A 25,572-nucleotide genomic window follows, 5' to 3' on the forward strand; every position below is an offset into this window, starting at 1 on the left:
TCACAAAAATAATTTGTTGATTGTAGCCTAGTTACATTGCAAAATAACGGATAAAATTAATAAGAGCTTCATTGTACAATATGTTAAGATCCTCCAGTCGATGCGCTTGTCCCGAGATCAGAAATTCCTGCCTGAGGTCAACGGACCTTTAAATGGTCCATCAAATTTTCCATCCTGTCTACGACCATTCCCGCAGTGGGAGAGACTGGAAAATTTACCCCTTTAACTGAGTCCATTTATATAAGACAATGGCACTGAAACATTTATCTCTCCTCGAGTATGTATTTATTCTTGTTTCTTTCTCTGTAGGATATCATAACAACTTTGGAAGATCGTCTCCAACCTCTGGTGGCGGCTGAGCTCTCTGTTCTTATTGACATCATGCATAGGCCAGAGCTTTTGTTTATGGATGGAACAGAAGCCAGGTTGCGGTGTGAAAGTGGAGGATTTATATCCAAGTAAGTGTACAAACTAAGGCTGAGTGCCAAATATTACAAGAAGTGTTTGTCAGCAAGACAGGACTCACACCGAACAGAACGCCAGGGTGAAGAATTTACTCATGAACAAAGTAGCATTGCTGCCTCCTACTCTAACAGGCAGTTACAATGCAGACAGCATGATGTCAGTGAAAAAGATGTATTGCTGTTAGAATACATGAATTACTGCAAATGTAAATTAAACTGTCCAACACAGAGTAAAATATAAGTGCTCTTGCAGCATTGTTTGCATTCTGATTTTTGGATTGTTTGGATCTTGGTTTCAGCAAAACAAATTGGGCACTTAGTGCAACCCTTCAACTCTGGACCAACCTGCATCTTTCCTACTCCCTACCCATTACAGTATATACTTCTAAATGCTGGTGTTAGAGAAAGAACTTGCACTTATTTAGCACTTTCTTATATCCTCGGTACAACCTCAGGCACTATCGCCTCATCAGTGTGCTTTAGAAATACAGTCACAGTTGTTATGCGAGGAAAACCAGCAGCTAATTTGTGCACAGCAAGATCCCACCGCAGCAAATGAGTCGAATGACCAGTTAATTGTTTATCATTCCAGTGGTTTTGTTTGAGGGAGGACTGCTGGTCAGGACAATGAGAGAACCCCATAATCTTCTTTCAAGAATATTGTGTGAGCTTCTCTATCCACCTGAAGAGGTAAATGGGGTCTCCGCACTTCTGACAATATAGCACTCCTTCGTTATTATACTAAAGTCCTGGATTGACGTTTGAATCCATTTATGAGAAAATGAAAATATCTTCCACCCTGTAGTGGAGCAAGTTCTCTGTTTCAGAAATAAAAACATGAAGAAAATTAGTGCTGATGCATGTTTCAGTGGTAAAGTAACAGATTTTTTGCCATGATCTCTGGATAAAGATAATGGTTGGGTTAGAGCCTGGTCTAATGATCTATCACAGTCCAGGTGTCAAAAACCTGTAAAGTGAAGTGTGAAGGTTTGTAAATATCATCTGAGATCCAAGAGTGTTTTATGACCAGTGACTCATTTTAACAGGACCGCTTTTTTATGCAATAATATTGCTGCAAGTTGCAAAGGTTTTACAGTGTACCATTATCCACAAATATTTAGAATAACCATCTTCCGAATACAGCAGCAATTTGTATCTTCTCACATTGGTATCCATGATATAACTATAGTTCTGATATCACATTAGATGCTGAGATAATCTTTGATTCGTAATGTTCCAAAAATAAAGAAACTTAATATATTGAAGAGGGGAATTTCGCTCCCATTTTTGTCAGGCAGGATTGGCGACGGAAGCGGAAAATCCCGCCAGAGGCCCAAATCGCAATTCGCGCTGACTTAAAGACAATTGTTCCTGCCCCTGCTAGTGATGTAACGGGATTCCAGATGTTGAATTTTGGGATCTTCAAAAGATAGATTAACACCAGATTATCAGGCCTCTCCACCTGATAACACCCCCCCTGCCCCATTGCCTTATCTATTCACGTCGGTCAGGGCGTAGAGGAATGCGGGGAGGGGAGGGAATGTTGCACGGGGAGGGGGGGGGGGGGTTGCGTGGTTGTGGTTGGTGTTTCATGGTTTTTGTTATGCTTGGGGGTTCTATTTTTTTAAGTTTTCGTAAGTTTTTGGGGCAGCACGGTAGTATTGTGGATAGCACAATTGCTTCACAGCTCCAGGGTCCCAGGTTCGATTCCGGCTTGGGTCACTGTCTGTGCGGAGTCTGCACATCCTCCCCATGTGTGCGTGGATTTCCTCCGGGTACTCCGGTTTCCACCCACAGTCCAAAGATGTGCGGGTTAGGTGGATTGGCCATGCTAAATTGCCCATAGTGTCCAAAATTGCCCTTTGTGTAGGGTGGGGTTACTGGGTTATGGGGATAGGGTGGAGGCATTGGGCTCTATCCCCTTCGCCTTGGAGACCTTCTAATACAGAAGGTAACAGAGTTTTTCTGTGACCGTCATAGTTCCTGAAGTTGGGAATACAGTTGGGATACATTAGGTTGCAGCATTTCCTTTCTGCTTCTCCCAGTTATCTGCAAAGTGATGAAAGGTGGTCGTAAAAATCCAGTGGCACTATACAAAGCAGAGCATAGGAGTTCTGACAGTGAGATGGTTTCTAAATTTAACACACAACCAACACCACCAAAGGATTAACAAATTAGCTGCTTCAGTCACTGGCATCGCATCAGTGTTTTCACTCCTAGATAAATCACTACAGCCGTGATTGTGAGTATGGGCGCGATTGAACAGCCACGCTGCGCCCAAAGGCTGCGCGCCGCGTGTGCAGCGTGGCCGATAAAAGCCTGGAGACACTGCTCCCGGGATCTACCTGGCTTGCAATGCCTTGTGAGATACAATGCGATCTTACGTGACGTTGCGATGTAACTCCCGCCCATTGTGGGGGGGGGGGTGTCACTTTTTGGCAAATCTGCATTTCAAAGTAAGACAGCTAGTCTGACTTTATTGTGCAGATTCCCGAGGTTCCTGAGGCATTGGGCGAGAGCTGTTCAGCGCTGGTCTCCAGAACGGCGACCAGACAAAACAGCAATCATTGGGGTCTCCCAGGGGATTGAAGGTTCCCAGGTGCAGGCCCTTTCCAGAGTGTGGTACCCTGGCACTGCTGGTGCCACCTGGGCACCCTGGCGATGCCACCTGGATGCCAACCTGGCACTTCCAAGGTGCCCAGGTGGCACTGCCATGGTGCATTTGTTGAATGGTGCCAATCGGGCTGGGGTGCTCTGCGCGGGTGTGGGGGGACCCGGGGTCCATTCCATAGTGCGTTGAGGCTTGGGAGGGGTCGGGTGTCCTTATCTCTTGCTACACTGAGGAGTTTCGGTGAGCGGAGCGCCTCAGTGCCTAAGCGCGGCCTCGGCCCGATGTTCCCCGCTTGCCGTTTTATAGCATTGTGTTTCTCGGCATTGTGCATGCCAGGAAACACGCAGTTAAACGCATTGTTATGGGGCTTTGTTCCCATTCAGTTAGATCCTGTCCTATATAAATGCAAGTTCATGATTTACGCATGAATAACCTGCACACTGACATTCAGTTTGACATCTGCTCGAACCACTCTGCTTCACACACCTTCACAACTTTTATCCCGACCAAGAATAAAATGCTGGAAATGAGGTGATGGCAGGTGATACTCAATATTGAAGCAGCATTAGACTGCCAATGGTACCAAGAAAACCTCGCAAAATTTAGCTGAATGTGGGTAAATGGGAAAACCCTTCAGTAGCTCGCATTGTACAGGAAGATGTTTCCAGTTACTAGTCAATCATCATGGGCTGGATTCTCCGCCGGCGGGATTCTCCACTTTGCCGGCAGCCCGGGGGTTTCCTGATGGCGAGCGGCTGCCCCCACAATGGGAAACCCCATTGACCAGCAGGCGTAGGGGAGCATCCCGCCGGCGTGCTGAACCAGAAATCTGGCGCGGCAGGATGAAGAATCCAGCCCCAGATCTCCAGAAACTGTTGCAGAAGTTCCTCGGGGCAGTGTCGTTTGGTCAACTATATTCAACTGTTTTAACAGAAACCTCCCTGCACTGTGAGGTCAGGATTGGCATTGCATGTTTATGGATATCATTGTTCAGCTCAATTCATAACTGGTGTGATAATGAAGTCGCCTATGGCAACCTGCAGGAGGACTTAAACAATATCCACGTTTGAACTGACAGGTGGCAAGTATGGGTGGCACGGTAGCAGCACTGTTGCTTCTCAGCACCAGGGTCCCAGGTTCGATTCCCAGCTTGGGTCAATGTCTGTGCGGAGTCTGTACATTCTCCCCGTGTCTGCGTGGGTTTCCTCCGGATGCTCCGGTTTTCTTGCACAGGTCTCGAAAACGCTGTTAAGTGAATTGGACATTCTGAATTCTCCCTCTGTATACTCGAACAGGCGCCGGAGTGTGGCGACTAAGGGCTTTTCACAGTAACTTCATTGCAGTGTTAATGTAAGCTTACTTGTGACAATAAAGGTAAAGATAAAACTGGCGTGAAAGGGCCACATAGTCCCAGCCCTGCAGGGTGCTAGCAGGGACCCGGCGTAAATCTAGCATCTTTTGCTGCAGATACGGGCCCTCGCACTTCCGGGTCGGAGGCCGCGCAAGTGCACGGCGGCGGCCTCCAGTGGCCACGCCATGCTCCATGGCGGACTCAGACCGTGGAGCTGGACCCTGAAAATAAACTCCCCGATCGGCCCGGCGCCCGACCTTAACAGCCCTCCCAAACATTGCCAGCCCACGTATAAGGCCCCCCCCCTGGCCACCGATCGGCCCGCCCTCGCAGCCTGAGTCCGCAGCCGCCATGCGAGTATGGCGGAGCGGGCCTCCAGCAATGGATCCAGGTAGGTGCTGGGCGGTGCAGCGTAAACGCCGCTTTTCAGGGCCTGCAGAATCGGGGAACCAACGCCGAACCCGATTCCGTGCGGAGAAATGGATTCTCTGCCCCCCCCGCCGGCCGCGATTTCAGCGTCGGGGTGCGGAGAATCCAGCCCAAAGATTATTGTTAATCGGGAGAATTCTCTGGCCTCCCTACGGCATTTTTAAAAATTTGTTCCTGGCATGTGGGCATCGCCAGCTGTGCCGGCATTTATTGCCCATCCCTAATTTCCCTTGAGGGGGCATTTAAGAGTCAACCACATTGCTGTGGGTCTGGAGTCTGTGGCGCACAAAGACTCCGTGAGACAAATAGAGTGAAGTCGATGAGGCTTTATTAAGCGTGTCTGTTCCCCAGCAGCCCGATAGTCAACTGGCCTGCGGGGGAAGGCACCGGCTTCTTATACTTCGCCTTCAGGGTGGAGTATGAGGTCAACGGCCAACCAGGACCCGGGATCTGTCAGCCAATGACATTAGGGCTTCCAGTCCCACATGACCCCCAATACATACTACCACAGAGTCACATGGCCAGGTAAGGTAAGGACAGCAGATTTCCTTCCTTAAAGGGTATTAGTGAACCAGATGGGTTTTTACGACAGTGGTCTCATGGTTATCATCAGACTTTTAATTCCACCATTTTATTGAATTTGAATTCCACCATCCGCAGCGGCGGGATTCGAACCTCGGTTCCCAGAGCCTTACTCTGGATCTCTGGCTTACTAGTCCGGTGCCAATACCATTACGCCACCGCCTCCCCTTTTCTTGCAACAGGGAGGCATCCACTGTTTGCTGGCGGTGGGATCCTCTGGTTCTACTGCTATCAATGGAATTTCCCATTGATTCCCACTCCACTCCCCTGGGAAACCCACAGGCGCACAGTCGGCAGAAGTCGAGAATCCCACTGGCGTAAACAGCCGGAGAATTCCGCCTAATGTGTGAACCACACAAATGCCATTTAATAATCATTTCTAACTAGAGAAAGCCAAACCATCTCTCCTTGATCTTCAGTGTTATTGTTGAGTGCCAGCCATTGATAATCATGGGGGTAACCAGTAGCCAGAAAGTTAACTAAATCCACTACATGTCAAAACTATGGCTATGAGAGCTGAATAGAAACTCGGTACTCTGGGATGGAGGGTTCGTCTCCAGACATTGCAATGCCTCTTCACCCTCAAGTCAAGGCTTGAGGCAGACATATGGTGGAATACTTACCACTCGCCTGGCTAAGTGCAGCTGCGACATTCAAGAAGCTCAAGGACAGAGCAGTTAACTTTATTGACAGCCCTGTCACTGAACTAAATATACATCAGCACACCATGGCTGAAGTATGTGTAATCTGCCAAGGTTAATTTTGATGACATCTCTCCCCCAGTGACCTCTACCAAGAAGGAAAGGAATAGTGACACTGTAAAAACACCATTATTCCCAAGCAACTGATCTGACTTGATCTGTACTTTCATCATTATTGAGTCAAAATCCTGGAGATTTCTACCGAACACCATTGTGGGGACAGAAGGATTACAGCGGTTCAAAATATCAACCATCACCACCTGGGGATAACTTGGGATGGGCATTAATCATGCTCATGGCATGTTCACCCACGTCCTATGAACAAAAGAAATGCTTTCAAATCCTTTCATGTCTGTACTATGCAGGATGATTGTCACTTTGATAGCTGTAAAGGCGGAGGGTGAAGTGGGTTTCAGTAGAGGTGCTAGGTGTAATGAAACTCCGGGATCTCTGTGTATTAGATCCCAGTTTAATTATGCATAGTTAATTGAAATATGGATGACGTTGGGGGTGCTTTATAATTCATAAGTAAGAAAAGGAATTTTTTCAAGAGTGTACGAACCGCTTACGCAAACCATGCCAAGTCAAATCTCTTGCTCTGTGCCTATGTCACATGCCTCTATTAAAACAAAAAACTGCTTTTGTTTTAGTGGCCAGTGTAGTTTGTAGCAACTATATACAAATTCCAAGCATTTTACAAGAAATAAAGAGAAAGACTTTCACGAGCGCAAGACACTCCAAAGCATTTCACAACTGAATATGTACATTTTAAAGTGTTCTAACTATATTTTGAGTTGGTATGATATTGAGTGTCAACACCATAGATTAAAAACACTGTAAAAACATGTCATCCAGTAGGAACCATATAACTGATCAAATTACGTTTCCACAAAGGCAGGGAAAATTATGAGGATATTATTCATGCTTACTAGCCAGTGACTAAAGGTCACAATGTGAGGTGGCTGGGCAATTGTAGCTCAGTTTAGAGGCTAAATTGGGTCACATAGTGCAACATAAGGATCAAGATAGGGTCTGAGATGCTCATGCACACTTGCGATATGAAATGCACAGGCCATCTTCTTGGAAAAGACGAGCAAAATATGTCCTTCATCTACATCTGAAGCAGACATTGGATCATTTATAGATGGAAGTAAGCGGCTTAACCCCTATTTATGGTCCCTTCTGTAACCATGGTTTGTCCTGGAGGCACCCAGTGTCGGTGCTGCTTAACACTAAATAAAAGAACAGTTAAGAACTTATTAAAGCCACTTCCACTCCTGAGATCACCAATCCCGATCCTGACCCAGCAGAAACCTCCCAGCACCGTGACCGAACACCTAACCCGTCAACAGTAAACTTGTGATCTTCCTAACCTATCATTAGTTAAGCCGCTTATTTAACCTCAAGAGAGAAAGTTCTGCAGAAATAACTTGGTCCCCTAACCAAACTCTGACTGAGCCTAATCACAGATTCTGAGGTCCATCTATTCCTTCTCCTGTCTCCGACGATCCAACTCAATCAATTTGACCTGTAGATTGGAACGTGATTGCCACCATGCCTGCCATCCAGATCATGATGCAGTCTGTGTCCCTAAATCCAGGGTTAGACTCACCATTCAAGCAAGAGTTGTTAACACTGTGAGGGGGGAAATTGGGGTCTGGGGTTGGGTGCGGCGGTCAGGTGTGAAGTGTTCCACAATTTATCTTCTTCTTAATCTGTTTATTTTTCTAGATTAATTCAGCACACAAAGACTCTCATGGCAACGGAAGAGAAGCTCTGCATCAAAGTTCTTCGCAGCCTTCAAGCAATGCTAGTCAAAAAAAATAGCTATGGAGACCGGGTAAAAAAACAAAGAAATTTAATTGCATCCCTCAAGGCGGTTGCGTTTGGAGAGAGCTTTTGAACATTTTAATTTTTACTGATGTAGCCCACAGTGAGTCGGTCGGTCAGCAGGTTGGAGGGACCCACTATTCGAGGTCCCCCCCCCCCGCACAGACATACAAACATACGGAACTAGGAATTAGGGGCTGGGGTAGGCCTCTCAGCCCCTCAAGACTGCGCCGCCATTCAATAAGATCATGGTTGATCTGATTGTAACCATAACCCCATGTTCCTGCCTAACTCCCGATAACTTTTCACCCCATTGCTTATCATGGATGTATCTTTCTTCGCGACAAAAATATTCAAAGACTTTGCTTCCACCTTTTGATGAGGTGAGTTCCAAAGAATCACAAACCTCAGAGAAAAAAAAATTTCTTCATCTCTGTCTGAAATGGGCAACCCCTTGCATTTAAACAGTGATCCCGAGTTTGAGATTCCACATACTTTTCACATCCGCCATGTCAAGACCGCTCAGGATTGTATATTTTTGAATCTAGTCATCGCTCACTCTTCTAAACTCTAGCAACTACGAGCCTAGCCTGTAAACCTTTTCCTCAATAGACAATCCGTCCATCCCAGGCATTAGTCTAGTAAACCTTCCCTGAACTGCATACATCCATTCGTAAATAAGGGTGCCAATACTGAAAATAGCACTTCAGGTATAGTCTCACCAAATGTCCGGCATAACTGATGCATAACCTCTCTACTTTTGTATTCAGTTCAGTTTTGTATTCAGCTTTGCTAATTCCTTTCTGTACTTTTGTGATTTGTACACTGGGAGACCCAGAGTCCTCTGCACTTCACAGCTCTGCTGTCTCTCCCCATATAGATAATATGCTTCTTCGATGCATGTCTCTGGTGTCAGTATCCTTTCTCTCCCAGGAGACAGCTGGTGTAGCAGTCAGCTGGGAAGCCAATCACTGACAGCTGCTGTAGTAGTTAAGTCAATGCTGCGAACAACATGGATGGGGACATTGGGGTTGGGGAAATGGTCGTGTAGCCTCAGCTAAAGTGGGAAATGAACAGCTCGAAGGCTGGTTTGGGTCAGGGAATTTATTTCGGAAAGTTTAACCCCAAATCTGCCCATTTCTTAACATTGAAATTCCACACATTAAGTTTATCGGAATTATGTTACCTACCTGAGTGGTATTACATACCTGAAGGTTGTGTAAGAGGGTTATTGTTACTAGTGTCTTAAGTGAGTGAGCGACTTGTTATTTCTTCAAAAAGATATGTGCCCACATTAGGAATTTGGAATCTAAATATTGTTGGATGAATTACTGAGATTATTATTCATCATTTCACAAGGACGTGTTTTTCAGAGGGAAAAAAATTCCCATTTTACAGCAGAACCAATATTTTTGGAGGGGATTTTAATAACACAATTTGAGTCATCCCATTAGGAACTTTCATTAGCTCATCACGCGTGCACCTGACTGGTTGGAGTCTCAGCTCCTCTATACTGGGAACTGGACTGAGCTGAAGGGGTATCAAATAATATGTCTGAATTTCCCATTTACTATTAAGACAATGCATTTGCTTATCCTGGTGGGACTATAGTTGCGGTTGTGGAAATATTGGCACAGTGCTCATCACATGATTCTCTTCCTGCAGGGAAATGAATTAAGAAAAACTCTTCTGAGCAGCTATCTTTATGGCAAAAAATCAAACTCGAAAGGTGACTCAATCGACCTGTGCTTTGGAGGTACTTACTGGAAAAACACGAACTATTACAACTCAATCAGGTTGCACTTTCATAATATTCTACTGCAGTGGAAATTTGAATGTCCATCATAATGGGTGGGCACCCAGCACCAGTTGAGAATCTGCCTTATATGAGTACAGTGGGCCACCAGATGTAGGAATGTACAGAGGTACAACACAAATGATGAAAGAAACAGTTAGGGTTATTCTCGGAGTACAAGCCAGGGCATTTTAGAAATAGATGGCAACCATTTTGTGATATGAGTTGAGGAGGGCAAGACTTCCCGTTGTGAAGATTCAAATTGGTCCTTCCAGATAGGTTTCATCATGACAAGAAGGAGATTGAATGTATTTTTCTTAAACTCCAAATGAGATGTTGCCTCACACTTGGTTGGTTCCTCTTTCAGCTTCTCCCATGTTTCATGGGGGTCACCACAATGCTGATTGATCACCTTCATATCAACTATCATATTTGGGGGATTTGGTAGGTGGTTTTACAGCCAAATATACCTCCTGTTGCCGAACCCTCCCCATTTATCCAGGCTGGGGATCAGCACTGATACACTCTGGCTTGCTCCACCAGTGGCTGAGTTCGTTCATAACTGACGAGTCCCAGAGTGGGACTTGAACCCCAGGCCTTCTGGCTCAGCGGCAGGAGAATAATCCACTGACCCACTCCAGCTACCATCTGATGCAAGAATTTGTTGAGTGACAATTCTGCTGGATTGTCAGAATATGAGAACATATATCTAATATTGTAAAGAGTATGTTTCAGAATCGTAGATAATAGATATCAATATGACATCTGTGCTTAAATATTAGCAAACAACCACATTGAGAGCATATGCTTATTTTATTGTAATTTCTAACACGAGTTGCAACAAACCATTGCAAAATATCTTGACGGAATATCTTGCGTTTCCATTCTCCACTTATCCTTCAGGATTTTCTATTCAGATAATAGGCTGCTGCACAATTTTCTGTGTTATTGATGTTCATACAGTGACCAACAATAGTAACAACTTTACTTTATTCGTGTCTAAGATCCAGATAAGTGTCAAGACTGGAACTCAATAGTTCCTGTCCAGTGTCGCCTGGACAGAGAAGGAGCCACAAAACTGGTTGCAGATCTCATCACGAGCTCCAAAAGTGACAAGATTTTCCAGGAGAGTGTTTTACTAGCCATTGCCTTGCTCGATGGGGGGAACACAGAAATTCAGGTAACAACCCAGACTGGGGATAATGGTCCAGAATTTGCGGCAATAATGGTACCAAAACTGTCGCACTCACCGGCATTACTGTGGAAAACTGACAGCAACTTCTGACGTCTGCACAAGCACAGTTAAACGCAGAAACCTGAAAGTTGTCAGTGAAACCCGATCGTGGCTCCTCTACAGTGTTTGCTGTTGCAGTCTTTACAGGTGCAATCAGCATAAAATCAGTGATTTGACGTGAAATTCAATTTTCCCACACTATTCTTGCTATGAAAATCATTGAAAATGGTAAACTTTGCTGAATGATGTGTAACTAAGTTTTTTACCAGCATACTAAGTCATAATTACTGCCAAACAGCTTCTCTGACCCAGATAATCTACTTTTACAAACATGGAGTTCATTGCTTCACAACAATATGGATTTTGGTTTGCTAAATAATTAACTTTTATTTTGTTACATTGATTATGATATTTCAACTACTACCTGAATCCCTGTTATGATCTTGGACCAGACCCAAAGGTTTTGGCAATGTCTGGTTTGGGATAAATTACTTTTTGTTTACAGTAGACAAGGTTTGAGATTCAAGACATTACTGAGAAAATAAAACAAGATTCTGCAGGTTTGGATAAATATAAATAAACTTTACCCCACAAGGTCAAAAAGATACAATTTACAATATCTGTCTTATACTCTAATGTTCAGGGGTTAATATAAGGTGTATGGACAAACTATGGTTGAATACACCACACTGTACAATAAATAGCAATTGGGACAGAGACAGATTCCACAGAGTTCTCAGCAACCCACCCAAATGTCATGTAAACACTAAGTCAGCCAATCTTGTTGAAACTCTGCCTCCCTTAAGGGGAATCAAAAATGTCCACTTTCATAGATCAAACCTCTGAATTCCCTCAAGGCCGCTTTAATTTGGACTGCCTCAATGACTGCGCAAGTCCCAGGAATTCAATCTCATCTCTGGAGATCATTCCCATAGATTTCCAAATCTGCTTCCCAGCCTCTCCCTCCTGGTGTAATTTCATCTCCTTAATTGGCGGCTAACTACATTGAGTTGCCACTGCCCCTGGGTTTCACCAAGCTCCAATCTTCCCAGTTACACCAAGGTATAAATAGCTCCCAGGCTTTCTTCTGGGTCCTAACCCATTTCAGCACGGAGCTAGTGACCTTCTGCCACCTTCCCAGTCCCCCAGTTTTCTCTTGAGCCCTAACTGCACACACTGCGTTCCCAACTTCGCAGAGCCAACTAACAGCAACCCCCCCCCCCCCCCCCCCCCTCCCCCCCATCTCCACTGCCTTCCCAGAACCTGGTGACAGCAGAATCTTTTCTGCATGGCATTTTCCTTGCTGTACAACGCTTACCCCCATCACCAAACACACAGATGAATTCAAACACTAACTTTCTTAAGCTCCACCCATCTCCATGACAACATAGCCTTCCATTGCTCACTAAATCCTTTCCAAGCTCTAACTCCCAAAACAAATCAACTCTCTGGGCATTTCTTTGCAAGCATATCTCGATTCTCCAGCTTTGTAAGGCTCCCTGCTGTTTTATAGTCTTACCCCTTAAGTCAATCTGGCCCCATCCTTTTAAGCGTAATAGTCTTCACATTGCTGTAGGTGCATTTAGCCCATTTTCCATCATTAAACTTTAATCAGCTCAGAATGAAAAGTTACGCCTAAAATATTACTATAAGCCAAGAAGTAGGTACTTGTAATAGTCCAAATCTTCATTTCACTTTCTGTAAAGTAAATTATAATCCATGCAACTGTAATGAACATCAGGCCTGAACCTTGGTTCAAATTAAATAATATGAAACATTGGGTGCGATTCTCCTGAAAACCATCGAAGTGTGGTAGCGAGCGGGAATTGCCGTGAGTTTCCCGCCACTCGGCCCAGCGAATCCGGCAACGCAATTCAACATTAATTGGTCCACTTAACAAAGCCTCACGGGCTTCTCCCCGCAAATAACCCCTCGTCAGCTGATTCACCGGGATCGCCCTCGCCTGCACCCTGCTAACAAAGTTGAGCAGCACTTAAACTGCACTTGCTCAGCCAACCCCAGCCAGCTCGCAATAATGGCGCCAAAGAGACCAGCCCAAGATTCGGGGACGCTGACCTAGCGAGGCTCCTGGAGGCCAGGAGGGATGTCCTGATCCCCCGGGGGTCCCAGTGAGCCACAAGGCAGTCAGTGCTGCCTATGAAAAGGTGGCGGCAGCCATTAGTTCAAACAGTATGACCAAGAAGACTAGCCAGCAGTTCAGGAAGAAGGTCAATGACTTAAACTGGGCAGCACGAGTGAGTAGACACCAAAGCAGTCCCCCCCTCCCGCCCCGCTGAATGGAGCAGCCACCCCCTCACTGTCCAAGTGACCCCTAGCACTCCCTCCCGCCTCCCCCCCAACCCAGCCTTCACACCCCCTCTCCCACCACTGAACCACATGTGTAGCTAACGATGCCCTCTCTGTGTCTCTGCAGGCAAAGCTCTCCCACAATTGGCGGCAGAGGGCCCAGACTGGCATAGGGGTGCCAGACATAAGATCCTCACCTCCTTAAAGGAACGGGCCCTGGAGGACAGATCTGTCACCCACAGTCCACACAGAGGTGAGGAACCACCGGGCTCCACCTGGGGGAACCTATTAAACATGAGTAGTGATTGCCTCACTGACTGACCCATCCCTCTCACTGACCACAAATCCATTCTCCCGCAGGTCCTCTAGCCGATGGCACCTGCCCTTCCCGGGTGTCCGCTCTCCTGACTCCAAGGAGAACACCTCGGAGGAGAGCTTCGAGGATGCAGCCGTGGTCTAGGCACAGCTGTCATCCCCACCCTCCACCAGCGCAGATACACGCACCTTGGAGGGACATGTTAGTGGACAGGCTGCAGGGGCACAATCTGTTGAGCACCACACTGCTGCTGATGTACATTGTGTGGAGACAGGAACCCCCAGGCTAGACTGCAGTTGGAGGGCTGCTGGATCCCAGGACCCAGCTGGGTTCCAGCCTGATGCTGAGCCTGTGGAAGTGGGTTACAGGGAGCTGATAGAGATGATAGGGAGAGGCCGGGACATTGAGAGGGAGATGTCAGCGTCGCTCCAGCAGCTTGGAGGAGTCTCAGAGATGGCGCCAAGGCCAACACTGCAACCAAAACGATGCCTCTGTCACTTTCTTCCGCAATGCACGCTGACCCCCGGTCTCTGCCCATTTTTCCAGGCATTCCCACCTCCTCCCCGTGGCGCTCACCCACCTTCTAGCAGTGGACACGTACCCGGAGCTGTTTTCCATCCCCTTGGTGTTAGGGTGGCGACCGCAGTGGAGAGCCTGGTGCACGACGTCGGCACAATGAGTGAAGGTGTCCAAGGCGTTGCGCAGTCAGTGACGGCCATGGCTGAGGGTCTCCGCAGAATGACCGCCTCACTGGGGGATATCACTCAGCACCAGGCAAACCTTGATGAGGTTCTGCGGGACTTGTCCCGATCTCAGATGGGCATGTCCGAGGCACTGTGGAGCTTGTCCTAGTCACAGGTGGGCATGGGTGAGGCACTGCAGAGCATGTCTCAGTCACTGAGGAGCATCGCCGAGGGCATCGATACAATGGTGTGGTCCATGGGGAACCACCAGGGCTGGCAGAACCAGATTATGTAGGGGCAGCCGGGGCTCGTACCGGCTGCCCCTCTGTTCCAAGGTGAACTCCAAGGCCCTATGGGCACTGATTGGGAGGAGGGGCTGCTGAGTGTCAACCTGGGCCTGTCCCAAGCAGTGGCGACGGTGGCCACCAGCTCCCCCGAGTCTGATGAGGCCACATCTCAAAGTCAGCACATGGCGCAGGGTGGCACAGCTGTGCATATGTCACCGAGAAGAGAGCCAGGGCCCTCTGGCACCAGAGTACACCTGCCAGGGGCATCGAGGGCCATGGGACGAGCTAAGCAGCTGGCTGCCTTCACCTCTGATGTGCATCCTGGGGGAACACCAAGACGTAACAGTATAGCCAGGAAAGTCAGGCAGGATGGGGGTTCGGAGGTGGGAGGGGCAGGTAGGGGATGGGGGGGACACCACCGGGAGTGGGGTTTTGTACAGCACATTAAACAACCTTTTGCACAACCAAAACGATGCCTCTGTCACTTTCTTCCACAATGCAGGCTGACCCCCGGTCTCTGCCCATTTTTCCGGGCATTCCCACCTCCTCCCCATGGCGCTCACCCACCTTCTAGCAGTGGACATGTACCCGGAGCTGTTTTCCATCCCCTTGGTGTTCGGGTGTTGCGTGTGTGGTGTTGCCTCACACTGTGTTTACGCACAGTGTCCAGGCATCAGGGTGTGATTGGGATGCTAGGCAATGACTCCCACATGCTGCATGGCCCGCCCACCCACGGGAATCCACTTGGCATGTGCTCACTTAACCACGATTGCTAATTCTCTATTGGCAATAGCCTTCAGCCGCGCGGCCAGAGGCCTCAGCAGTCGGTGGAGTTATGGGTGATCGGTGAGACAGACGGGCAGGAACAAGGTTTGCACCCGGAACGGGTACACACAATCCAGGGGTTGGCATGGTGGTGCCGTGAGTGATTACCGCCCAGCGCTTCCCCTCCACCTGGCCCAACCCCCATGGTGACCACCCCTGCTGAGGGTGCCCCACTCCCTGTCAAATACTAGGTTGGCAACCCCCGGGCTCTTTGTCTGTGAGCAAAGATGGCATCTCACCTCCTCAGCCCCCCAGATGCCCTTCCACCACATTCAAGTTTTTCAAAAGGAGTACTAATCGGCGCCAGTGTGACCACCTGTGGGGATGCCGCTGAATGACAGGAGGCCATTGGATACGGGGTCGCTATCATTGATTGTATGAGAATGGGGCTTTAGTGGTGATAATTGGTTTCTCCTCATGCTACAGAGAGATCCCGATTTTGCCTACGGGAGCCGGCCGGTTGCATTGCAAACTGTTTGGCGCCCGACGCGGATCTCGTTTTTGGCCTCTCCCGCTAGTCAGCCTCATTACCCGAGAGTGCAACGAGGCCAGAGAATCATGCCGTTTATTTCTAGTTACTGTGTATTTACATGCTATAGCTATGCCAACATGTTTCTTGCCTTTACTACTTGATATAGAGGCAACCTCAGTGTCCCTGCAATCTAAACTGGGATGCACACTTGACGGAAGAATGAGTTGGAGATAAGATGCTGAATCTCTGATTGTTCCAGGTGTTACGACCCCAGTTGATGTTATAACTGAACGGGAAGACCCCAGAATTGGCTCAAAAAAATCATAACATTTTATTTTATGGAGGAACAGAGTCACAGGATTGCTAATTAGTTTTAACAACAAGGAAAAAACATTTATTAAAAATGAAAAGATGGATTATTGTACAATACTCCTTCACTCCTCCCTCGGTTTACCAAATACACACGGATTTAAGATTTTGACCAATGCTTTGAATCAATTGAATCTTCTTTGGAAGCATTTTGCTTTGATTGCAGGTTTGACTGCAGCTTGTTGAGAATGAGTACAGGCAAGAGGGTAATGAATAAATGCAATGTGGGCAAACACGTTACAGAACTCAGATATTGTGGGTTATATTCTCCGACCAGCATTACTGAAATGACAATGGCAACCTGTTTATAATAAATGTTATATAACTGGGTTATTGCTGATAGCAGAATGTTAAGAGGTGAATGAACTGAGGTGCTTTAGAAGGTTAGGGAAGTTGATAGGATAGAAAGTTGATAGGATAGATCGAGAAACTATTTCTTCTTCTTCGCATGTTCAACATCTGGAATTCTCTCCCCCAAAACATTACTGAAACTCAATTAATTGAAAATTTCAAAACGGAGATTCATATATTTTTGTTAACCATGTGTATTAAGGGTTACCAAACTAGGATGGCTTGGCGGGTTTTGAGATACAGTTCAGCCAAGGTGTTTAAAAGCTAAGCACTGCAGATGCTGAAATCCAAAATTAATAAAACAGGAAATCCTCGTCGGGAAATATCTGTGCAGGGAGAAACAGAGTTAACTTTCAGGTCGATGGCCGGGAGAAGTGGTTACCTATCAATCCTAGAAAGTGGGATTTTGGTAAGCTATGAGGAGGTAGTCCTGCTCCTCTTGCCCCACAAGCACTGCTGCAAGGACACATCTCTTCCACGAAGGAGGCCTCATCTTCTTTCAGCTGCTGGGTTAAACCGCAACGATGGGTTAAATATGAAACATGCTGCCTCTTTAATACATTTTAATGACTAATATGCCTCCTAAGGGCAGATTTTCTGCCTGCGTCTCGCCCTGCCTTTGGAAGTAAGCAGATTGAGGATTGATTTGAGATTAATAAAAATTTTATCTTCCCATGCAACTCCAACATATTTGTTTGTTTGGGTTAGAATTCCCCCTTCAAAGTTTAAACCTGAAAGTGTTATGTTAACCAGTTCAATATCAAATTAGATTCACAAAGTGAAATAAATCGATAATTGTTTAAAATAATTCTTTCAATCTTTTATTTTTTTTAATACTCCCAGAATTAAAAACTGAAGGAATGCGACTACACAATTGTAAAAGTAGATTTTCAATGCAAGAAAGGTTGTCTGCCAATAATTAATATTTTGTCACACTGTTGAAAATTCATTTACACTTGAATGAACAACTACAAACATTTTGTCATCTGTTTAATGGGTATCAGTTGAGTCCATAAATACTAAGACTGTACTGTATATCTTAATGCAGTCTCTGAGTAAGGTACCAGTGTAACAAAGTTTCTGAAAGACTGGGGCAACTTCATCTGCAACTTTCTGATTTATGTGTTTAACTTAGAATGTGTGAATGTAGGAAATATTGGGCGTTCTTTTCCCACCTCGTTGTGCACGACGCTGATCTGAACGTACGGGTGCATCGCTGGGGCAGCCCAAATCGGGCATCCCACTGGGCGCAAAACCTCACTCGAGTCACTCGATCCGCAGCGCTCAGTACAATCTGGATCACGCCCTCACTGATCGTGATCCAGATAATCATATTTAAACAAGCTTTTTAACAGCGGGAGGGGGGTGGGGCGCAATGGCTGACTACCTTTGAGCACTGTCAGAGATACCTGATTTCCCAGCTGCTTGCCACATAAATAGGTGCGCGACCAATTAGAAGTGCTGATAATACTGTCCACAAACATGGTGGTAAGGTTTCAGCATGATTTTCACATGTGCCCAAGTGAACCCCACCCATTCAATGATCGTTCTCAGGTATGATCAAATATCTAGGCTATTCAGTCTAAATGCTACTCTTATACTAACATGAAACTGTTGTTTTGTATTAGATGGCCGTTTATTCAATTTCTGTGGAATAAATGCTAGATAGCATAAATGGTTTAATGGGAAAGGATTGCTCAATAATTAGTTACGAATATAGCTGTGCTCTGAATTTGTATTATTATTAATAAAGTATCATCGAATCCCTACAGTGCAGAAGAAGGCCATTCAGCCTATCAAGTCTGCACTGGCCTTTGGAAAGAACACCCTACTTAAGCCCATGCCTCCACCCTATCATCATAACCCAGTAACTCTACCTACCCTTTTGGACACTAAGGGGCAATTTAGCCAATCCACCTACCCTGCACACCTTTGGACTGTGGGTGGAAATCGGAGCACCCGGAGGAAACCCACGCAGACAGGGAAAGAAAGTGCAAACTCCATACAGTCACCCGAGGTCGGAATTGAACCCGGGTCCCAGGAGCTGTGAGGCAGCAGTGCTAACCACTGTTCCACCGTGCCGCCCTCATACTCCAGAAGTGTCTCTGGGTAAATCATGCAACCAGACCTCACTAAAGGATCATTTTGAGTTCAGTCTGATGTTGTTCTGGGGCTCAGATACTGATCGTATATCTTACTGTCTTGCAATTTATATTCAGGCACCAAAGAACTGAAAAGAAATTTTTTTTTGTTTAGAACAGTTCTCAAAACCGTTCTTCAGAACTCTGCTTGAGAGCAACAAGTGCCATAACCCTCTTCGGTAATGATGGGCAGATTTGATGTTCTAAAAGTACAGCTTTTCCATGGGGTTGATTTAGATTTCAAATTAGATTTGGTATGGCAGAGGGCAGGTGTGACAAATTGTAAACACAATTGTTGGGATTAATTTTAGGTCTGAGGTGTTTTAACTCCAAGATCTCATTTAAATACATCCAGTCCACTTCCCATTTAGAATGGGCATGAAGAGGGCGCAAACTGGTTACCACCGGAAAAAGGCCAAGTGACTCTTGGCCACTTACCAGCTTGCAGGTAAATGGCAGTGCAAAGGTTTTGGGAATATTTAATACAAAGGGAGTTCACGAGAACGGCCGATTGGCAGAGGAATGTTCGTGCTTAGGCTGCATTTAAAGTGCTCGCAGTGTCCTTTGACATAATAAAACCCTGATTTACATAAATTCAGGAATTTTATGGCATGTTTCTATTGGCGACTGCATGAAAGGATTGAAATATGAATGGTTAAATAACATACTCGATTTTAACTGCATAGGCAGATCCCACCAGGCAGGTAGGGAATAGAACGACCCCGATTAAAATAAGTAGAGGAACCAAATAGAAACTTTTAACAAAAAGTATCCTCAATCGATTGTTCTGTCTCCTCTTTCACACTGAAGAATAAGTTGGACATCAGGGCAACCAAGGAAATTACTTTTGTCTTTAAATCAAATCCTAGATTCTTCCAGCAAGCCATAAATGAATGACTGACGACAGCCAATGAGGGAGATGAGGTTAATATTCATTCAGTTGTATTTATTTTCTAAATGGGTTTATAATAGGGCGGCATGTGGCGTAGTGGTTAGCACTGGGACTGCGGCGCTGAGGACCCGGGTTTGAATCCCGGCCCTGGGTCACTGTCCATGTGGACTTTGCACATTCTCCCCATGTCTGCGTTGGTTTCATCCCCACGACCCAGGTTAGGTGAAATAATTGGGTACTCTAAATCAAAAAAATAAATAAATGGGTTTATAAAATAGATAGTTATAGCTATCTGATGTCCTTTTCATAATTTTACTATTTTCTTGCCTGAACTGTCTGGGTCGACCTGTATCTTGGGGATTTGTTTCATTTTCCATTTGCTGATTGTTTACTTTCAGTTCAATTTTAATGGAGTATTAATTTATAACATTGTTCTTTAAATGTCAGTGTTTGTAATTTTTGTGATTTGAACATTGTTTCATCTTCGTAAATTAAATATTTTGTAGCTTTGAGTTATTTTGTACCAGGAGTAGGAGAGTTTTAGCTCCACTTACCAATCAGTCTAGGTGACAAACATGGGCTGGATTCTCTGGTCCCCCAGTAGTTGCGCCGTATCATGGCGACATGATTCTATCTTCCCGCAACTTGTCTATGTGTTTTCCCATTGAAGACACCCCACGCAGCTGGGAAACCCATGGGCTGCTGCCAGGAACAGAGAATCCCAACGGCCGGAGAATTCCATGTCTTCACCCATATTGTTACAGACAGTGAATGACCTTTAGGTTAAAGGTTATGACCTTTATCAATTGATGGAATGTATCATCTGAAAATACAAAATGTTGAGATACAAGCATGTTTGCTAATATGTATGGTTGATTCTTATTTTGTATCTAGAATTCCTTCCACAGCCTTATGACTGGGGACAATAAATCAGAAAAGTTTTTCAAGGTGCTTAATCAACGCATGAAAGTTGCTCAGCAAGAAATCAAAGCAAATGTGTCAGTCAACATGAATGAACTGGGAGGCAAAGTATCAAAGAATGATCTGCATGAGAAAACAAATCCTAATCATGGAGCTGGTCATAAAGGTAGAGTGTTCTCACTGATATTTGCATTGTCCTATTAAATCCAGCACAAACTATGAAGCAGAGAAGGAAAGTGCTGGAAATAATCAGAAGGTCTGTGGAGGGAGAAACAGATGTTTCAGGTCAATGGTCTCTCGTTAAGAAATGCTGTTTGAAAATTCATTATGCGTCTGGGTGTCATTTTATGACAACTCCTTCCCTGAGCCATCTGAGACTAATCCAGATGGTTCACAATCTTGTTATCATAGTTGACGCTGAGATGAGATTGTCAACACCTATCCTCACCATCGCTAAATCCAACTATTTTCACCCCTGTAACACCATCTGACTGCACCTCAATCCATTTACTGCTGAAACCCTCATCCATGCCTTTGTTAGCTCCAAACTTGACTCATCCAATACACACCTGACCATTTTCTCATGTTCTCAACGGCGGGATGGGTAGGCCCTGCTGGCGGGATGCCTGAGCCGCCGAAAAACACGCGGCGGGGTGGTCGGTAAATCCTGCCCTGTGTGTTTTCAAGAAGCTGTTAAATATATCACTTGGGATGAAGGGGATTAAAGGATATGGGGGGAAGGCGGGATTAGCCTGTTGAGTTGGATGATCAGCCATGACCATAATGGATGGCAGAGCAGGCTCAAAGGGCCGAATAGCCTCCTCCTGCTCCTAGTTTCTATCTTTCTATGTTAACTAATGCTCATCTGCCTATTTTCCCCTTGTGTGCCTCAACGTCAATTTTTTACTTTACCAACACTGCTGTTAAGCATCTTGGGACATTTTATTATGTTGAACGCACAATATTTACTTGTTCAAGTAAATACCACATTGATTCTTATGAAAACAACCTGATCATTCAACATTTGCTTTGTGCTCTATTTGGAATCAAGCCAAAAATGTATTATGGCTTAAAATTGCGAAGCAAGTCACAAAAAATTCATTTTCAAAGTGCATTGAAAACCCTGTTCACAATAGCTGCAATAACAGTTACGTCTTCTGATGGCGCGTGATGGGAATTCTCAATGTAATTACATGTGAATGTTTTGTCACCGCCACCATTGATCTTGATATAAATCTGATTGCTTTGAACACAATGAGCAAAATAAAATATCTGGAGCAAGCACAACTACTCAAAGGTTAAATTTGTTAGCTTCGGTGAAAAATCTTCATGTCAGTACAACTGACAGTCAGGTTGTATTTCTTCATCTCAGTGGAGTTGCATTATGACCCAGCTTGAGTCCCGTCATTCAGAATATCCTGGGGTAGCGCTCTGAAAACTGCTGGTCTATCTCAGTCTCTGCAGTCCTGCTCAAAAGTTAGAACACACTGCCAGCACACTTAAACAGCTCCTGTGGGGATCATCTGTCACCTCTCAGTCTCTCAAAAACTATTCTCTAGACTTTCTCTAAGCTGCAACAAAACTGATTAATTGACAACATAAATAGAAATAAAGCTGCATGGCCTCACAGCCATTTCAGATACATGTCTGCAGGATGATAAATACTGGGACCTGAATATTCAAAGGTACTTAGGAAGGTCAGGAAGCTAGGCAAAGCTGGATGGGTAGTTCTGTTAATTAAGATTGCCATTGATACAACAGAGAGGGATGAACTTAGTTCTAGAGTTCAAGATGTTAAATCAATTTGGGCAGAGATGAGAAATAGTAAATGCAAGAAGTCACTTGTGAGAGTGGCCTATGGACCCCAAACAGTAACTACAGTAAAGGACAGGGTATCCAGAAAGAAATAATGGGAGCTTGTGAGAAAAATACAACAATAACCATGGGTGAATTCCATTGAATTCAGATTGGCAAAGATAGCCTGGATGATGAGATCATCGAGTGTTTTCAGGAAATTTCCTTAAAGCAGCACATTCAAGAGCCAACTAGAGAGCAGACGATACTACATCTGGTAATGTGCAACGAGGCAGGATCAATTAATGACCTAACAGTGAAGGTGCCCCTATGTAACAGGATCAAAATGTGATCATTCAGTTTGAGGGAGAGAAGAGTGCATCTAAGACTAGTGTTCTAAACTTAAATAAGGGCCATTATGAGGACATGAAGACATTTGGCTAAAGTGAACAGAGAAATTAAATTAAGGGATAGGTCAGTAGAGATGCAGTGGCAGACATTTAAGGCGATATTCCAGAATATATAATTCTACAAAGATGAGTGGCAGGTCAGAACGTAGATAGAATATAAAGAACAAACAAAGAATGACTAAAAGTCATTTGGTAGAACAGAACTTGAGTATTACTGAAAAAAGAGACATGCTGTTGAAGCTTTTCATCTTACACTCAGAAGATTAGAATTCACAAGATTACCAATTGTAAAGAAAACAACACTTTACACTGCATGATAAGAATACTGATTGGCTAGCAAATGGACTCTGATTGGTAGAGGCTTTGCCATGGAAAATGTACCAGGGAGAAGTTAACTGCCAAGCTTTTGTTTAAATTAATACCAGGCAAGTCGATTCTGATTGATCAAGGCATTGCCATAGAAAATGAACCAGGGAATGGCTGTCCCCCAAGCTTTTGTTTAGTTGAGAAAGGTGCAATGTGGAGACATGTTCCTTCTGTCTGAAAGGAACAGGGCCCTGTATGCGGAGGTACGTAGTTTCGAGCACATGTAAGTGAGCCAACTGCATACCTGATTGATAATCTTAGATTAGGCGTCAGCATAATTCTTAACAAAATCAACATTGTTTAGCAAGTGTTGTCTAATCGTGAAATTACACTTAATGTTGGACAAATATGTTTTGAGTTTTGCAAGCACAGATTGAACATGGTTAGTACTTTGCTGTTGTGAACAATTGAAGGATGTGCTGTTTTATACAATCCACCAGTTGTTGGGGTGTGTGCCCTACATACCTGGCATCAAACGTGCACTGAAATTCGTGTCCAATGTTATTCATTTTTGTGTTAGGCAGAATGTCTTTTTGGCTTGCCAGCGGTATCCTGTCACTGGTGAATACCACTCAGGTAGCTACTGCATAGTAGCAGCGTGAAATGACTAGCTTCACCTGTTACTGAAATTATTGAGACACCTTACTATTCCAGGATAATCTGAAATAGACTTGGCACTTTTTAAGACCGAAAGTGGCGGCGTCCGAGGCCTATTCATGGGTTTGTACAATACAGCTAACTTATCATCTACGCATCAGAAATATGGAAGGGGTATGATTTTCTTTTGCTTTATTCTTTCATGGGGTGTGGGCATTGCAAGACCAACGTTTGTTGCCAATCCCTAATTTCCCTTGAATTGAGTAACTTGCTCGGCCGTTTCAGAGGGAAGTTAAGAGTCAATCACATTACTGTGGGTCTGGAGTCACATGTAGGCCAGACGAGGTAAGGACATCAGATTCCCTTCCCCAAAGGGACATTAGTAAAACAGATGTGTTTTTTTGACAATTGATGGTAGTTTCATGGGAAAGAGTAGGAATAAATGAGTCACCATGACTGAGGTTTTTCGGAGGTTGGTCCACCAGAGAGAGTGTGAATGAATAGTGGAAACATGGGAATGCGATTCCTCTATTTAAGAAAGGAGGGAGACAGAAAGCAGGAAACTGCAGGCCAGTTAGCTTAATACATGTCATAGGAGAAATGCTGGAATTGTTTATCAAAGAGCTTATAGCGAGGCATTTAGAAAAGATTAATGCAATCAGGCAGAGTCAACATGGTTTTGTGAAAGGGAAATCATGTTTGAATAATTTATTGTAGTTGTTTGAGGAAGTAACAAGCATTCTGGCTAAAGACGAACCTGTGAATGTTCTGTACTTACCAGAAGGTATTTGATAAGTTGCCACATCAAAGGTTACTACAGAAAATAACTCATGATGTAGGGGTTAACATATTAGGATAACTAATAATTGGTTAGCAACAGGAAACGGAGAGTAGGCATAAATGGGTCATTTTTGGGTTGGCAAAATGTGATGAGTGGAGTGCCGCAGGGATCAGTGCTGGGGCCTCAGCTATTTACAATTTAGATCAATGACTTGGATGAAGGGACCAAATTGGTGATTGCTAAATGTGATAAAGATAGTTAAGCAAGCAAGTTGTGAAGAGGACATAAGGAGCTTGCAAAGAGATCTAGGTAGGTTGAATGAATGGTGAAACAAATTGCCAGATGGAGAACAATGTGGGAAAAGATGAACTTGTCCACTTTGGCAGGAACAATAGAAAAGCAGCATATTAATTAAATAGAGAGAGATAGCAGGACACTGAAGTCAGAGGTATCTAAGTGCATGAATCGCAGACACTTAGTTTGCAGATACAACAACTGATTAAGATAGCAAATGAATGTTATCACTTGCGGAAAGGGGAACTAAATATAGAAATAGGGATGTTTTACTACAGTTGCACAGGGTTTTGGGGAGACCAAATCTGGAGTACTGTGTTTAGTTTTGATCTCCTTATTTAAGAACGGATATAAATGTGCTAGACACAGTTCAAAGTAGGTTCACCCAGGAATGGGAGAGTAATCCTTTGGGCAAAGGCTGGGTTTGTATCTATTGGAGTTTAGAAGAACTGGAGATGCTCTTATTGAAACAGATAGGAATCTGAAGGGACTTGATAGGGTAGATGTTGAAAGGATGTTTCCCCTAGTGGGAGAAACTCAAGCTAGGGGACACACTGTAAAAGGGATCTCCCATTTAAGATAGAGACAAGGAGAAATTATTTCTCTCAGATGATTGTGAGTCGGAGAATCCCCGTCGGGCAGCGAAATCCCGCGGCGCTGCTCCGACGCCAGCTGCCATATTCTCCGGCGTCGGTTTTCGGGCGGGGGCAGGGATCACGCCATGCCGGTCGGGGGCCATTGGCAGCGGCCTGGTAGGCCGGCTGGTGCC

The 25,572-nt window shown here is 45.0% G+C and overlaps 1 protein-coding gene across 1 annotated transcript in view; it reads left to right on the forward strand.

Moving 5' to 3' along the window:
• Positions 1 to 25,572, forward strand: part of itpr3 (inositol 1,4,5-trisphosphate receptor, type 3) — a 361,536-nt gene that overhangs the window by 275,443 nt on the left and 60,521 nt on the right. Inside the window, exons 36-40 of the mRNA XM_072480387.1 lie at positions 310 to 458; positions 7,870 to 7,978; positions 9,634 to 9,724; positions 10,768 to 10,943; positions 20,535 to 20,727. Coding sequence (XP_072336488.1) covers positions 310 to 458; positions 7,870 to 7,978; positions 9,634 to 9,724; positions 10,768 to 10,943; positions 20,535 to 20,727 — 718 coding nt within the window. The remainder of the gene's footprint in view (positions 1 to 309; positions 459 to 7,869; positions 7,979 to 9,633; positions 9,725 to 10,767; positions 10,944 to 20,534; positions 20,728 to 25,572) is intronic.

Source organism: Scyliorhinus torazame, chromosome 17 (assembly GCF_047496885.1).
Source record: "Scyliorhinus torazame isolate Kashiwa2021f chromosome 17, sScyTor2.1, whole genome shotgun sequence".
NCBI lineage: Eukaryota > Metazoa > Chordata > Chondrichthyes > Carcharhiniformes > Scyliorhinidae > Scyliorhinus > Scyliorhinus torazame.